This window comes from Gastrolobium bilobum, unplaced genomic scaffold (genome assembly GCF_033153095.1).
Source record: "Gastrolobium bilobum isolate Gb01-03AN ecotype WA unplaced genomic scaffold, APGP_CSIRO_Gbil_v1 utg29653, whole genome shotgun sequence".
In the NCBI taxonomy this organism is placed as follows: Eukaryota; Viridiplantae; Streptophyta; class Magnoliopsida; order Fabales; family Fabaceae; genus Gastrolobium; species Gastrolobium bilobum.
The window spans coordinates 4099-21640 of record NW_026896310.1 but is presented as its reverse complement, the minus strand read 5'-3'; the positions used below and the strand labels follow the sequence as shown (position 1 = coordinate 21640).

General features: G+C 33.1%; 2 protein-coding genes across 2 annotated transcripts; both read left to right on the top strand.

The window, feature by feature from the left end:
- The first annotated feature begins 4134 nt into the window (after window positions 1–4134).
- Window positions 4135–4923, top strand: LOC133298841 (cyclin-dependent protein kinase inhibitor SMR10-like). The gene has a single exon (XM_061498211.1). The coding sequence runs from the start codon at window positions 4332–4334 to the stop codon at window positions 4809–4811; it is 480 nt and encodes a 159-aa protein (XP_061354195.1). The 5' UTR covers window positions 4135–4331; the 3' UTR covers window positions 4812–4923.
- A 9943-nt stretch (window positions 4924–14866) lies between these two features.
- LOC133298835 (uncharacterized protein At3g17950-like) lies at window positions 14867–16863 on the top strand. Its single transcript, XM_061498202.1, has 3 exons — window positions 14867–14878; window positions 15103–15255; window positions 16393–16863. Exons 1-3 carry the CDS (start codon window positions 14867–14869, stop codon window positions 16861–16863), a joined length of 636 nt encoding a protein of 211 aa, XP_061354186.1.
- Window positions 16864–17542: the final 679 nt, after the last annotated feature.

The window sequence follows — 17542 nt, the reverse complement described above, 5'->3', positions numbered from 1 at the left end:
ATCGTTTTATTAAAAAATAAAATAAAAATGCTTGCAAAGCTAAAAATCTAATCGTTCTCTTCTCTCCTAGTGACCTAGACGTCTTCAATCTTCACCTCGCTGCCATGAATCTTCTAGAAAAGGTAAGAATTTTATCTATTCAAATGAAAACCTTACGATCGTCGATGGAAAAAAACACTCATTCTTACTTCCTTTAAATTTACCTTTGTTAGGAATCTTTTCAAAAGAGGCAGAATCAGGTCAGCGTAGTGACCCAATTTGAATATGAGTTTTGTACTTTGGTATCTTGATACTTTAATTAAGTTGTGTAATATTGACTTGTGGTTGTAATTGGTGAATTATGTTAAGTATATTTTGAATTTTTGATGATTGTTGGTTTGTTTTTTAATATTTTAATATAGGATATATATATTTATATTTTTTTAATATATAAAACTGGGTCAGTGTAGTGACCCCATGACCCCCCCCCCCCGGTTGAACCCGTGACCCCATGACCCCTGGCCTCGATCGGGCCGGGTTTTTAAACACCGTTAAAAATATTATTCTTGATATCTCAAAAGGTTATTATGCTTACTCCGATATTCCTACAAGGTTTGAAAGATTATGATCTTCCTGTGCACTACTCCTTATTCATTTTTATTTAGGGCAAGTTGTGAACTGATTGTGAATGTAGAAAGAACCAAACCAAACTTATTAAGTTTAATCCACTTCCTATTGTACACTTATGGGTTAGGCCTACACATTAAATATGCATCTATTATAAATATCCAAGTCCAAACAAAATAATCATTCAGTTAATCGGGTTTTATATTGCACCCGAATGTATCATATTTAGTCCATTCTTATTAAAATAAAAAAATTATAATTGATTGCCATCCATAATAATAATAAAAATTCTATAACGTAAGACTTACCCTATTAGCCTATGATCATTGCTTGTTATAGCAAAAAATTAAAACTGAGTAATTATTTAAGTTGCGATTTTTTTTATAGTTATTGTTAATTGTAATATAGTGCAAAACACCATGAAATCTATGGCAATATGTTCAACTATATCATTAGGGCTCAGATACCTGCTTGACCCACGCAAAGAAAAATATATATGTAGAACAAAAGTATGTACAAAAATTACACATAAATATTTTGAACTTTAATTACTGAAAAAAAGAGAGTGAAAAAGGTTGTTGTTAAAACTAAAAAAAAAAATGTCTACAAAAAAAAAAACCATTAAAAATCTCTCAATTATGAGAGTCTGAGTTCCGTGATGCATGTTTGTGAAAATAACATATCCCCCTACTCAATTAATCCTGATAAACAAAGGAGTATATATATTTACATAAATTTAATGTACTTAAATTGAATATATTAGGCTATTGATATTAGTAATTAATAGATTATTATAACTAATTCTTAATTATCCACTATACTATATATAATTAATAATATAATAGATTAATATACTTGAGAACATCAAATTTATGAAAGTATTTTTTCTAAATATAAGGGCAAATAACTTACATTACACAAAGCAGGAAAATTTCTATGTAAAATTTTTCGGAGAAGTTTATCTTGTAATTTTTGTCTGGTCGTCAAACGAATGGACTAAATATCCCCTTCTTTCTTTTCAGATAGTGTTATTTTAATTATTTTTAACATATTCATTGATAATTATCATATTTATTTAATGTATTTAAATATCTTGTGTAAACTAACAATTATTTAATTAATTTTATTTAAATACCATTGTTAAAAAAAAAGATAACATAGGGCAACTAGATCCCACTTTTTCAATATAAATTTGCAATACTAATTAATCCATTAAATGATTGAAATACTGTCACTTTAAATGTAAAATTAATTATATAATAAAAATATTTATGTAATTATTTAATACGTTATAGTATCTTGGTTGTTAAGTGATTTAGTGCATATATATTTAGGGGGGTGTATTAGATTAGGATTTTAAAAGACTTTTTTTGAGATAAAAAATCTTATAGATTTAAAAAGACTATTTAGAATTGGAGGGACTTTAAAGACTTTTTAAAAAAAAAAAATTACAATCAAAATTTCATAAGATTGGATTTTAAAGAATTTTAATAGAATTTATAAGATTTTAAAAAATCAAATAAATTTTTAACAAACATTCAAAATTACAATAGTCAATAAAAAAACAAAGAAATGCAATGAAATTAATAAAAAAGTAAAACTTATTATAATTTTCTCTATCAGTAAAACATAATATATTTTTTAACAAACATTCAAAATTATTAAGCAACAACTCTCCATATATCTAAAGTTATATTAGTCCTCCATGCATTAGCATTTTTTCGTTCCTGCTCTTGAGTTTGACCAATGAGTTGAAAATTATCTTCTTCATTTGGTATCAGAGCTATGCATATATGGTTATAAGTCCCAATTTTATTTTTTTTGGTAAATATAAGACCCAATTTTTTTAATTATTAAAATAATTCTAAATTTGCATATAGAACCTAAAGTTCATGATAAAATTTTGTTTGAAATTTTTTGAAATTGATCTTGAAAATTTTGCGATTTTTGTTCTACATGATGAGAGTTTTCTAACCATATATCATATGCATGTTTTCATTGAATATTCTGAGAAAATTTTGAATCTGAATTTCTGGGTTTTAAATATTACATGAAAGTTTAGAAAATTTCTCAAATTTTTTCAATCGATACATTGAAACCTTAAATTGATTTGGGGCTTTTGAAAAATAAGTTTTTAGTTATCTATTGACACAAAAATTATTTGAAATCGTTTCCTATAGTGAAAGAATTTCGTTTATGAATATATTGTTACGAAATATATAGTTCATATTATGAAAGTTCCAATCTTTTTTTAAATTGATATTTTTCCATTAATGTAAAACGAAAATTGGTTTAAGGGTTTTAGTTCCTATGTTATTTTTTCACTGTTTTATGTTGTTTTTAATATAAAAATCACATCTTTTTATGCCAAGAAAAAATGCGATCCATAGCTTTAAAAATCATTGTTTAAACTTCCAAAATATCTAAAAAAAATGGCTCAAAAATATGCTGTTTTGAGACATATTATATTAAAATCTTGTTTGTTTGTTGTTTCTGAGTTATTTTATGATGAAAATCGCTCAAAAATCTGTTATTTTTGAACGAAGCTCCCATTGAGGAACCTGATTTCGAGCGGGTCAACCTGTCAAAGGAAGAATAAAATACTACAATAGAGAAATCTCAAGAAATCCTAAGGGTTAGGGTGAGATTGTGAGAGAGGCATTATATTTACATTTCTCACTAAAAAGTTTCACGAAATCCACACCATTAGAAAATCCATTTAAATCGTTAGATTTTTGAATACCACAATATTATTTTTTTCATTGTTTAAAATCTTGATTGAATACCAACGAAATTGGATGGACTTTAAAATAATCTTTTAAAATCTTTATCGAATATCATGTGATTTTTTTTTTCAATTCTTTAAAATCCTAATTGAATACCAATGGATTTTTTTATCCAAAAATAATTCATTAAAATCCTTTGAAATCCCAATCCAATATACTCCCGTTAATTTGGAATAATTTGTTTAAAAAAATAAAAATTGTATCAATTTTATTTTGATTATAAAGTTTTATTTTAAAATGTATTTGAATATATATTTAGAAAATTGATTTTATGATATATTTTTTAGGATACGATATTATGTCTATCTATTTTTGTATTTACTTTACGTACTTTTCTTAGAGACCATTAGAGGAAAGAGAAAGGGTGAAGATTAGTCCACACAATAATATTATCCCATATTTAAAAAAATATTTTATTGTTAACTTTTATTAGAAAAACTAATTAATAAATAATTAGATATGTTGAAGTTGATTCTATAGGGGAGAAGTTAGTGAGGAGAATATTGGTCAGCGAAAAGTAGCATGCACGTTAATATCAGAGGGTTTTCTGTAGTCAACCACGTGCATAGATGCATCAAAGTTCGTATAAATCAGAGTTGAGAAAAAAGCGAATTGCTTGGGCGATATTAGTCCTTTATATAGAGGGAAATAGACACAATTTGCTTGCATTGGATCCTTCGCCAAAGTGGGTGCATGATTCAAAGCCTCTCTTTCCTTTCCATTCTCCACCTCCACCACCTTCTCTCTCTCATATAACTCATAAGCACCCACATGAACAAAGTCAAGTACTAGCAAGAAATCCTAGTTCTTTCTAGGATTCTCATCTCTCCAGCTAGCTTCATCCACTACCTTGTGTTAACTAATTTTCTTTAATTTCAAATTCCCATCCATCATCCCTTAATTAGTATTACGTTTTCTTGATTCTTGTCGTTTTGCTTCATGGGTATCTCCTCAAATCTTGAAGTGTTTCTCCCTGAGAAACATGATCCGAGACTCTGTTCGTTGGTTAGGAAACAAGAACTCGTGCAAGAACGTGACCAAGACCAAGATCATGAAGATCGTCAACGTCAAGATCAGAAGCAGCAGCAACAAAACGCTATTACTGTTCCAGTTCTGCCCGAGGAACCTTTGGGTTTGAAGCTCAAGATTCCGTCTTACAAGGAGGTGGAGAGAGAGAAAGAAGATTCAAACGACGGGTTCAAGACTCCAACAACTTCGGAACACAAAATTCCAGCGATCCTGCCGTGCCCTCCTGCACCCAGAAAGCCAAAAACGTTGCCATCCACGAAACGAAAAGCTTATCGCCGCCGAATTGTACTTGATCTGTCCCAAGAGATTGAATCTTTGTTTCCCACTCCGTTTTCGGTGGATCTTGGCGATGGCGGTGAGAATAAAAAGGTCAAACTGTTCACGGAATGATAAGCACGTACGGTGGCTAGCTACAAAATATAGGAGTGGATGGATTGAGCCATAAAAATCTGTTTCTTGTTCATTAACTATTACGTAACTCTACTTAGATGGTTTGGGTTGTAGACATTTTCCTTTAATTTAATTTAAATGGTGGCTTGCATCTTTTAACACCTATATAAGAAATATACTTTTATTCTATTTCACTACTACACATGGTGGTCTTCATTGGATATACCTTTAAATTTCAAGCCTGATGTACTTTAACTATAAATTTTAATTTTTTTGGTTACCCTTAATTAATTTGTATATGATGAAATAGATATAGGATCTCTCTGCATCTCGTTTTGAAGATGAAAAGGGGAAGGTAGAATCTGATTTCAATTGATGGATAGCATTAGGGTAAGGAAGGGAATTAGGTCTTTGGATTCTAAAACTAATTGGTGACTCTGACAGTCACTTATATTCTCTTTCTCTTTTTTATTGGTTCGGATATAGCATCATTGCATTGACTTTGTTTGTTTAAGAAGCTGAAATAATTCGGAGATGGAAATGGGGTGCATTGACTTTCTCAAGAGAAGCAAACATACCCTGCTCTCAATCGATTCGACACGTTGAGTGCGCAAACCCATGCGGACCCAAGATATACCCTTCAATGACACAAAACAGGAACAAAAGCAGGCGTTATCGCAAACTTCTCAACTCATGGCTAGAGGTGGCAAAGTGGGCAGCCCGCCCCGACCCGCCTTGTCCCGCCCCGCCATCAACCTGCCAAAAAATGAGTCAGCCCGCCGACTCGTTTGGCGGGTTAGACGGGTTGGTCCGCTAACCCGAGCCTATTTTACACTGACCCGTCTCGGCCCGCCTATGCCCGCCATCAACCCGTCAAAAATTGAGTCGGTCCCGCTTTTGAAATGGGTTGAAAAACTCAGCCCGCCCCGCTTCGTTTGGCGAGTTGGGCTGGTTGGCCCGCCGAGCCGAGCCCGTTTTGCTGGATCTAGTCATGGCATCCGTAACTTCGTAATCAAGTTGCTTAAAACATAAAGGTGCTTGCACAATTGACTAACGGTGAAGTCGCTCGTTTGGTTATGAGTAAAATGATTGAGCAATATATAAGTGAAAAGAACCATGCAATTAATGTCTTAAGATTCGTTTGGTGAACATAATAGGATATAAATTAATAGCATGAGGGCTGAATAAGAATAAAAATTAACAAAAAAAACCTTTTTAATAGAATTTCATATGATATTTTAATAGCATACTTTTTTTTTTACTTTTTTATACATTATATCTTATTTTAGATTATCAAAAAAAAATATAAGTCACTTTAAATAAAATATTAAAATACATAAATAACTTTAAATTTTTTAAATTATTAAAAGTTTAGTTTTAATATTGGTGGCCGGTGGCTAGTGATCGTGGTGGGTGGTGGCAGCATCAGCTAGTGTGGTGGGTGACTTATTAAATTGGTGGTGGTATTAGTTATGGGGCAGGTGGTAATGGGTGGTGGTGATAGCACCGCCGCACCGGTAGTAATCCATGACAATTATGGTGATTGATTAATGGCGGTGATGGTTGGTGCCTAGTTGTTGGGGGTGCCGATGGCCAGTGGCAACGAAAACAATAATGGTGCGATGGTGGCAGGTAAGGGTGGTTGGTGGAAGTGGTGGTGGAGGCAGCGTCGACATTGATAGATAGTGGTGCATGGTGGCCGCACCACCACAAACATGTGGCAATTGTGGTGGCTAATTGTTGGCGGTGGATGGTAGTAGCGGCGACAGTCACAGTTGGTGCTTGGTGGTTAAGGGAGGTGGTTGGTTAGTTGTGGTGGCGGTGGTGGCGATGGTGATGGTGGTGAGTGGAGGCAATTTGGGGGCTAATCTGTAGTGGTGGTGGTGGTTGGTTGTAGCTTATGACAATGGTGGTGGCTAGTAGCTCATGGCAACGTGTCGGTGGCAAGGGCTGACCCTCACGTGTCCAATAATGTTCGTAGAGGAAAAGTATAGGGCTATATTTGGAATGAGGAGGATGTGACATATGCTATCTTATCTTGTCCATTCCTAACCTGAGTTCCCCTTAAGATAACTTATCATATTTCAGACATAATAAAATGAGCCAACATGATAAGGTTATTATATCCTTTTGATTTACTAAACAATGGATAAGGGCACAATATGATAACATATCCTATCATTCTTATCCTTTTCACCAAACTTATAAGAAAGATAAGATATGATATGTTATCATATCATGCCCTTAACCATTGTTTGGTAAACCAACAGGATATGATAATCTTATCCTGTTGGCTGATTTTATCATGTCCGCAATAGTAAAAATTGTTCTAAGGGGTACTTAGGCTAGGAATGGATAGGATAGGATAGCAAATGCCACATCCATCTCATTCCAAATATAGCCTATGTTATTCCCCTACGAACACTACTGGGCACGTGAGGGTCAACCTTTGCCACCATCCAACGGCCATCGTCACCTCTGCCAAGCCACCTCAACCACTCATTACCGCCACCACCATCACCATTAGCCATCACAATGAGCTACCAGCTGCCACCATTGTCACCGGCTACAACCAACCACAACCACCGATTAGCCCCTATAATTGCCCTCACTCACCACTATCATCATCGCTACCACTACCACCCCTAAACACCAATCACCAATTATCACCGCCACCACTACCACACCATTCATCGCCATCAATTAGCCACCATAAGCGTCAATGTCGCCACCACCATCGCACCAAAACAACTAATACCATCACTGTTGTTGCCACTGGTCACCGGCACCAACCATCACTGCATCAATCAATCACCACAATTGTCACCAATTATCACCGGTGTTATCCCCACCACCTATTGCCACCTATCCCACAAACTAATATCCTTACCAATTCAATCGGTCAACCACCGCACTTGCTGCCGCCGCCACCATGCACCCACCACTGTCACTAGCCACTTGCCACCAATATTGTCAATAAATTTAAAACTTATTAACCCCACCAATTTATTTGGTGATGATATAGTTTTTAATATTTTTAAATTTTTTGAAAGTTATTTATGTATTTTAATATATTTATTTAAAATTATGACTTTTAAATTTTTAATAATTTAAAATAAGAAATAATGTGTAAATAAGTAAAAAAATCAATAGTTTAAAAATCAATTTTCAAATATCATATGAAATTCTATTAAAGGGATATTTCTGTCTATTTACATCTTATTATGACACTATATCGTTTGCCTCAAATATTGGATAAGATAACATTATCGTATCAGGTTGCTTATCTAGTGCACTTCAAACACAGGATATGATATGAGCTTATCAATCTCATATCATATCTTACTCTTATCCAGCCCTCATATCCTTTCTATTCCTATCATATCATATCCATCAAACGAGCCCTTAAGGTTTTGTGTTTGATTGTGGTGTCTAAGCTCACTTAATGTCGTTGTTCATTTAGCCTATGGACGGTGGTCTCTCCCTGCCATGAGCTCCTCCTGCCAGGCCCAGTGAGTGAGCTCCATATAAGTGGAAGGACTCATATATCTTAAGAAAGAATCGATGGCCCAGAACTTTTGGTATTATATATACGAGATAATGGATGAAAGAATTTCACCCTTTAATTCAAAGTTTGTGAGATTTTTCTATTATATATATATATATATATATATATATATATATTTTTTGATAACATATATATATATATTTTGTGCACGCACATTAGCACACATTGTAAATATTTATATTAAACCAAATTTTATAAGTTCCCATAATTGAGTTGCTATACAACTTTAAAAGTTTTTAGTTTGGTTTATGTAACTTAAAACACCTTAGACCACCATTAGAAGTTATTGGCAAATAATTAATGTGCAGATGTAGCAAGCGCTCTAAATAATTAATGTTGTTAACGGGGCAGTTTGACTATCTCCTCCAAAGTGATCTCTAAAGTTGTGTTTTAATGAAGTATTTTAAAATATAATGGAATTTAAAATTCATAGGAATTGAATTGACAATTCAACGTCTACCATTTGCGAAAAAGAAAAACAAAACAAAACAAAATAAAATTGTTTCGTAGTAGTTGTCTTGAAATTCAACAACTTAAGGAAGGCTCTTTGAAATTGGTAAGATTAACAGTCCAAATCATCATATTTGTTGAATGCAAATAGCCAAATTTCGTAGGAAAAAATGGAGAAGATATCAGTTTTGCAAACTTTGCAGCCAGCAAGAGAAGAAAATCTTCACCGAACTAGAGAAAATCATCATAAAAGGTGTGAAACCTACATTCAACAACTGTCCCACCGCTACGAAAGCAATTAAGAGCTCCCTGAAAAAAAAAATTGGTGAAAAACAATGGGAAATATTACTCTCCTTTCACATGAGGTAACTTATCTCATTTTCTCTCACTTCGATTTTCGCACCCTACTTTTTTTTCTTTTTCTTTTTTCTTACAATAATGGGACCCACTCATTTTCTCTCTACCACATAAGATAACTATCTTATGTGGAAGAAGATTAATAAAACCCAAAAACAATAGGGGTAGAGAAATATGAACAAGGCAGGAATAGCATGACCAAATCGTACCTAAAACTCCCTAAACAGTGAGAGACATTCCCATAGCTTGAAACTTCAAAAGCTCGCCGGAAGAAAAAAAAAATAGTAGATTGGCGCAGTGAGAGCTTGACTCATGTGGATAGTCGAGCGATCAAGAGAATGACGCAAACGGGAGAGAGAGGGGAATGTAGGTAACACAATTCTCCTCTTCACTCGTTATTTTTATATATTTCCTCTCTTTTTTCTTAAAACTCAATGCCTGATAAATTGTTCCATAATTTTAAAATTTTCGGAATCAAATGTCCAAACAAGATATGTCATATAATAAATCTATAAATAACTAATTCAACCAAAAAAAAATTAAGCTGTTAAGTGAGAATTCATCAATTGTTTATATACTTCTTTAACACACACTAGGTGAATGATGTATCAAGCCCAATTTATCTGTGTTAAGAAATTTCACAAAGAAAATCGGGGACAGTGAAGATTGAACCCTAAACAACGAGCTTTGATACTATGGAAGGTTGAATTGGTTCTTTACAAAATTATTTTAATTCCTCTAAAAAATACATTATTTCGTCAGAACCCTTTATCTAAACACACTTAAGATAGAGTTTGCTTTATTTGCTCTTGTCATACTTCGCTCTCCCTCTTTGTCCATTTTCATTGCTCCACACTTAATGGTTTAATATTTTTTACTTTTTTTAGGGGTGAGGGGGGGTTTCACAATGATTATAAGCGGAACATAAAAACATAGGCCAATTTTTAGGGTGCTTCGAAGTCTATGTTTTCACTATTCCTTCTTTGTGCAATTTTGCATTGTGGCTACTAGCTAGGCAATGGTGGTAGCGTGTTGGTTAGACGACGGCAGTGATGGTTTATGACTATAGGTTTGTTGGAAGTATTTTTTTGAGTTAAAATTGGTGCAAAGAGGAGTGGATTGAATATAGGAATTAGCATGGAATTTTAGGCCTTAGTTAAGGTTTGAGGTGTTGGGGCATGTAAGGAACTTTCGATTTTTGGGTGTTTATTTTAGAACTTACAGAAGTGGTTCTTTGTTTTGTGCAAAAGCCAAAATGGTTGAATGTGATGCCCTAGTTTAGTATTCTGATTCGATGAAATTGTAAGGGTTGGAGTTGTACACAAAGTGATATCCAATAATAAACCAATATGCACTTTCTCTTCTGCAAATAAAATAGTTGATGCAACTTAACTTAGAAGAAAGTGAAAAACTGACATGTGCAGCGTAACAAAGAAGAGAAAGAAAAAAGGAATGTGTGAAATAGACACTGGACAGGACAACGCTATCTTCTAAGGGATGGAATGCTGCAATTGCAAGGAAACGATAGAAACTAGGCGGTTTTGACCCGAAGGGTTGTTGTTAATATTAACAACAACCCTTCGGGTCATCACTTCAGTAATAAGTATTGTCATCTAGCGTCGATGATTTTCATGTATCAATTCAAAACAGTAGTATAAGGGTTTTGAATTGCGTTTCCAGCTCTTACGGTTTAATTCGGGTCAATATCAACCGATATAATACCACAACTGAGATGTTTTAAAACCTTGAGTTACACTGCGTTTTGGTTTGTGTTGTTTCTGTTAGTCTGTGTTTGTTATTTATCTACAGCCTCAACAGTTTAATTAATATAGAGGGGTGAATCCGTTTATAAATTTTTTTTGCAAATTACATTATGTATGACTCGTTATACATTCTTAATTGAAATATGACCGGTCAGACATAGTGATAATGTAATTTGTAAGAGTTTGTAAACAAAAAGTTTGTAAATATAACTTTTTCCTAATATAAATCCTTTTACTTTTGCTATCTCTTCGTAAAATATTTTCTAATAAATTCTCTTAATATTTAATAAAAAAAAATCTTGTTTGTGTTTGTTATCCATTTGAATGTTGGGTAAAGGATTTTTACGAATGGAGATGAGATATTTTTGTAATTCTAATTTTTCTTGTATAATGAACATAAAATAACCTCGTTTTGTGACGAAAATTAAAGTATTTTTATAATTCTAATTTATTAGAGTTATATTAGTCTTTATTATTATAATCTTTTAATCTTACAATTCAAAATGATATTATTTTAAATTAAAAATAATTTTATCTCCTGTAATATAATAAATATTTTTCCCTTAAATGTTTATGTTTATTTGTCTCTGTTTGTTATCCTTTTACTTAAGTCTCTCTTGTACGCATAGTTGACCAATAAAACAAAATCTTGCACGCATAGGCTCACAGCAACAGCCCAGGCCAAGTGGGCTCTTTGCTAAGTATAGCACTGGGTATAATTTCGGTCCAATTCTTTTTGGGTTTTGGGCCTTTTTCTGGATCCGACAAGGCCCACCATGCGACCAAAGTAACGAGAGAGAATCCAGACAGATGTAGCAGATTCCCAGTTGTGACATTTTGCAATTGAAAGCATCAAACTCTACTTGTGTCATTTGGATGCAAACTAATTATGATATATATACGATGTTAGAGTTTAATTTGTGTGGGGACAGATTCACAGACCCTGCAATCCTACGTATACTTCCATAGATTAATCAGAATCGGTCATCATGCACGAATTTGAATAATATGTTTGCAAATTACAAGTAATTGTGCATAAACAGATGTAACTTATTCGCTTTTATTCCTTTATGAATCAAACAATATTTTAAAAGTTAACTTCGGCTATAAACTACTACGGGCTATGCATAGTTGCTTTGAAGTCTATCAACTGGGGGCAAATCTGCTAGAAATTCTAGGCCCATTAGAAAAAAAATTCATTGATCGGACTTCAGCCTCAATTTATTGCACACATATAAATAATAATTAGTTTGAAATCATAGAATTACTTGACAATGATAAAGAACTCACGCCTGCTAAAGCATGAGAATTACATTCATGTGTATATGAATGAGAGAAACCATTTCCATTCTTTATATGCATAGAGTAAAATCATACAATCTCAATAATGCAAGGATGGTATATATGAAGTGAAAATATAAGCCAATATGAGTTATATTTTTTATCATGAAAAATTCATCATAAAACTTACTAATCAACACAAACTTAAGTGTTTATATTTATCTAATGACAAAATAAACCACAAAGAAGTTATACTAATAAATTCCTTATAATATTTGATATTCCATTAATACAAATTTTAATATGTGACCATGTTAGTTCACATAAAATTTAAAATCAACAAAATATAATACACCATAAAACTTTACAAAATATATTGCTGCAAATTTATTTTCAGAGAAACGGGCAGAACAGCTTAACAACGGAGAAGAAATTAAGATCAATCAAAGTCAATTAGTCAAACAAATTTATCAATAAACTGGGTCATTGAATTACCTTTTTGTCTTTTTCAAATGTGCCGTTGGAGCATCTTAAACGATTAAACTTTAGGTGGTGTTTGGTTCAGATCTTTTCAACATTTTTCCATCTATATGAAGTCAAGTTTTTAGAAAAGCAACGTTTGTTTTAACAGATTTTCTTCAAATTCCTATCTATGTAATTTGCATAGCTTTCCCAACTTTGCCTGAGAAATCCATGTACCTGCACTGTTTAGAAAGCAAAATTGAGGGTGGTTTTTTATGAAAACCGAGTATGCTACTGTTGCTACACTTTTTGGACACCCATTTATACTCTCTGAAACCATAACCAACAATATGCTATACAAAAAGGCTAATTTTTGAACTCAGTTGTACCATGCTAGCGAAACAAAACATTTAAACTCAGGGATATTTTTGTTATTTCAGATTATTTTCCCATCTATATCATACCTCCAACCAAACATACATTTTTTAAAAGTTACCTAATTTTTTCAGTAAAATTTTTTTCCACCAAACAATTTTTTTTTTACATTTTCCTATCTATCTCAATTTCTTACCATTTTCCTATCAATTGTATTTTTCTAGTATTCAAAAAATTTCTCCTCAACCAAACGCCCCCTGTGCCAGCCGAAAGATAGATAATTGACTTTTGTTTATTGGTTTTGAAATTGATTATTATTGACATAATGGGAGCCTATATATCCAATTGGTTACAGAAAATCATTTTCATTAATTACAAGGGCCATTGGACCAATTTCAGTGTGCATGTAGTCTGCAGAAACAGTGTAGTGCTTTTGTTAAAGTAAAAGTGGACATTTGTGATTGTCTTTATAACAAAACTCAAAAAAATTTCTCCTTTCAGCACTTTTCATAGGATCCTTGCTCACTATGAATCGTTCACAAATTACTGAGGCACTTTTGCTCGCTATCAAAAAAAAAAAAAAAAGAATACCCTCGACATCATCTTTTTCCCCTTCTACCCATTAAGTGAATAGGTCCTTCTCCACTCTCCAAATTAAAGAGGGGGAAAAAAATGTCTCTTGTCCAATACTTAAATAAACACGTGCAGCTTTGGATGAAGGATGAAGGCTTGCGTAAGTGTTTCTCTTATTTTGTGGTTACATGCTGAGTTCTAGTTTTATGTAATCTTGCTCGAAAATAGAAAGAGCATTGAATTGTCATTCCTAGAACGAGGGCACCCGAGTGATATTGAACGAGTTTTTAACATGAGCCTTTAGCAATTAGTGAAGACATAATAATTGTGTTTCTTTTTCTAGTCAACGGAACCAAAGAAAAAGTCGACAATTTCTGTTGATGATAAACATTCTCAATCATTATATATGCGTATTCTTTTTCCACTCGCTCTCTTGTTTTAATTAGTAGTAATGATCATATTTTAACGTTTGGTTTTTTTTATAATTTTACTTTACACTTTTTTATTTAAATAAGAAAGATAGAACTAGTAAGAAATTATTCTAAGTTAATAACTGGTTTCAAGTTTAAATCCTTAGCAACAATAAGTAAATTCATTATATCCTATTCGAATCGGACTAATGGACGGATAATATTCAAAAATATATAGAGAAATATAAAAAAGGTTTAAAATATAAGTTGAGAAAATATTGTGTAAAAATAACATCATTATTAAATTAGACAACAGTTAGCTTACCGAAACGAAGAAAAGGAAAATGTAAATACTATTTTCGGTCATGAGCAAATTGTACGATACTCACTTTAATCTTTAGTAAATAAAAAGACTATTTGTGATCTCTAAAAAATTCAAAGTGAATCCAATTTAATTCTTTTACATGATTAAAGTGGATTTTTTTTTAAATTTATGAGAAATTATGATTTCAACTAAATAAATATATTTCGAATTTCTTACTGATTACAAATAGCTTCTTTATTTGTGCGGCATCCTAAAATTTGTATTTACTCAAAAAAAAAATTTAGACAACGGTTTTGCCTACGGACCTCTCTATCTCTTTTATGTGAAAGTAAAGTTACCCTTTTCACTGTTCTTCATAGACAAAACCTTCAGTTTCTACTTGGAGCACAAAACCAAGGGAAAATGACGATTCCTGCAGTGGAATCTGACATCTGAGGTGGCCTTCGGCTGAAAATATATTGTAAAACTACATCGCAAGCACTGAGCAAAACATGTCTCAACAGGTACTCTTTTCAATTGCCCTTATTCATTTTTGGAATTTTCATCTCGAATCTTCCTATGGATGCATTTTTTATTTTTTCCTCTGCTATTTTAGTGGTGGGTCTATGTTTTTTTCTTATAATTGCTAAGGTTGTGGGTCTGCATTTTTTTGATCGTTATATCGTTGTTTCTAACGAAGTTGGAGTTTTCTGTAAACCTTTTCTTCTCTTTGATTGATGTTATACAGGTTGAAGGCTGGCCTCTGGGTTTACAGCCACTGAATGCGAGGATTGGGATGGCAAGAAAACGTAAAAATTCGGGGTCAATGTCATTTAACACGTTACTTTCTGGTTCCCCATCTTCTTCCACAGATTCTTCATCATCAAATTTAGACACACAGGTCAGTAAAAAGTTACGTAACTTTTGGTTTTTTTGTTGTTTTCTTTTGGGGTTATATATGATACATACATGCGCATCTGCAGTACCAGAATACCATTATACCAGGAGTGCCAACGACTACGAGCCCTGTTTCTGTCTCTGTAGCAATTACTGAGAGAGGTCATGTGATATGCTGACACGATTAGAATAGAATATATCTCCATTTTCGTCTCTTTGAACTTGTCCTTTACTGCAAATGCATGCATTTGTTATGGCTTAGTTAATCAGATCGTTAGTACTTCAAATATGATAATAATTTTCTACATAAATACGAGAGTAAATATCTTTTCTATTACTCAATAAATTTCGCAATGTTCACTTTAGTCCCTGGCAAATAAGAAGGTTATTCGTGATCTTAAGAAATTCAAAATAGACTCATTTAATTAAAATCGTGGTCCCAAATTCAAAAAAGACCCGTATTAGTCTCTAAAAAGGACTAAAATGGATCCACTTCGAAGTTCTTAGGGACCGCGAATAGCCTTTTTATTTGCTAGGGACTAAAGCGAGTATCGTAAAAGTTGCTAAGAACAAAAACTCTAAATATGAAAACATCAGTACTCACCATGGCATATTTATAGTCCGTTGGCTACTACCAAATGATGGTAGATCACAATTAGCGCTAGGGAACTGAGCAGGTGGAGTTCATGTGTTCCATTCTTTTCAGTATCATTTTTGAAAAGGATTAAAAGTCTTAATCCTAATATCTGTCCCGAATCATGCTAATAACGAAGCGATAAATCCATTGAAATATCTCGCGATGGCTACTGCCACATGCCTCCACCGCTAGCTTATTCGGGTCATTATAATAAAATAGGAAGAACATCAAAGTGTGCTAGCTTATTTATTAGATTTAAATGTCAGCATACAAATTTTTTACGTTGTTAATGTTGTTTCTTATCTGTTTTTACATTATTATATAATGATTAATAATCTTCTTAAAAATGAATTGAAAATTAACATATATTATTATAGTAGTTTAGCAATAATGTCTCGGGTGAGTTTTAATTTCCACAAATTAATTAAGCATGCAACCTATATATGATCAGATGCATATGTCATGGATTACTTTGGTGCTAAAATCCTGCCTTTTTTCATTCAGTCCACTGAGTCTTTTTTCCAAGACAATAGCATCACGTTTGGGAGCCTTATAGGTGTTTCCAGCATTTTAGAGCTATCTAGAAGATCACTAAGAAGAGCAAAAACACAAGTCTTGAAGAGCAAGAAGTCTAATCCCAGCTCATGGTTGTTATGTCTGTGCTTAAGGAGTAGAGATCCTCATGCTGAGAACAATCCTTCATCCCTTGGTCAATTTCTTGCTCTGGAAAGAAAAACTGCTAATAAAAACAGAAAGAATCAAACCCCTCTTCATGATGAGTTTCCATTGACTCAAACCATTGCCGAGCCAAATTCATTATTTGTGAGTGGCTCCATTGCCCCACATCGATCCATTAGTTCAAGGGAAAATATTGGGACACAGAGAGAAAACAGGGCATCAGGGCACGGCAACAATTGGTTTGGCTCACTTGCAGAGATTTTTTCATGCTTGTGTGGACAAGCAACCCGTGGCTAACTCCTAACCAAGCTTTCACTGTGCATCTGCCACATATTTTTCATTTATTATATATGGGTTATCACATTTCAAAATATAAAGGAGCAAAGTAAATTTCGCTACGTTATAATTTTTTTCCTGTGTATTGATGTATTAATTTTGTTTCCCAATGTTTTCAATGTGAAAGATTTGATCGTGTAAGTAATAAAGTCTTATATCTGAGTAAGAATGAATTAATAATTCATAAATTTAATGTCATAAAATTTTGGATTAAAAACTGTTGTACGTATTGTTGCGAGTGAAATTTTTCTAATAGACTTGTAAGTCTAGTTTAATTCCGGCACATACACAGATTCACCACATATTAGTGGGTTTAGAAATCTATTAAAAAAAAGGTGTATGAAAGTGGTTAAAAAAAAATAGCGTATGTATTAAGAAAAATGTTTCTTTAATGTCATATTATTCATAACATTTTTACACCACTATATTTAGCGCGCGCGCGGGGGGGGGGGGAGGGGGATAAAAACAAGGTACATGATCCGTTTACAAATTTTTTTTGCAATTATACTAATGTAGGACCGGTCGTATACTGTGTGGTTAATGTAGGACCGGTCCTACGTAGTGTAGTTTGTAAGAGTTTGTAAATGTTCGGTCCTAGAAAGTCAGTATTGCTATACCATATGGTATGCGCTCAGAGATA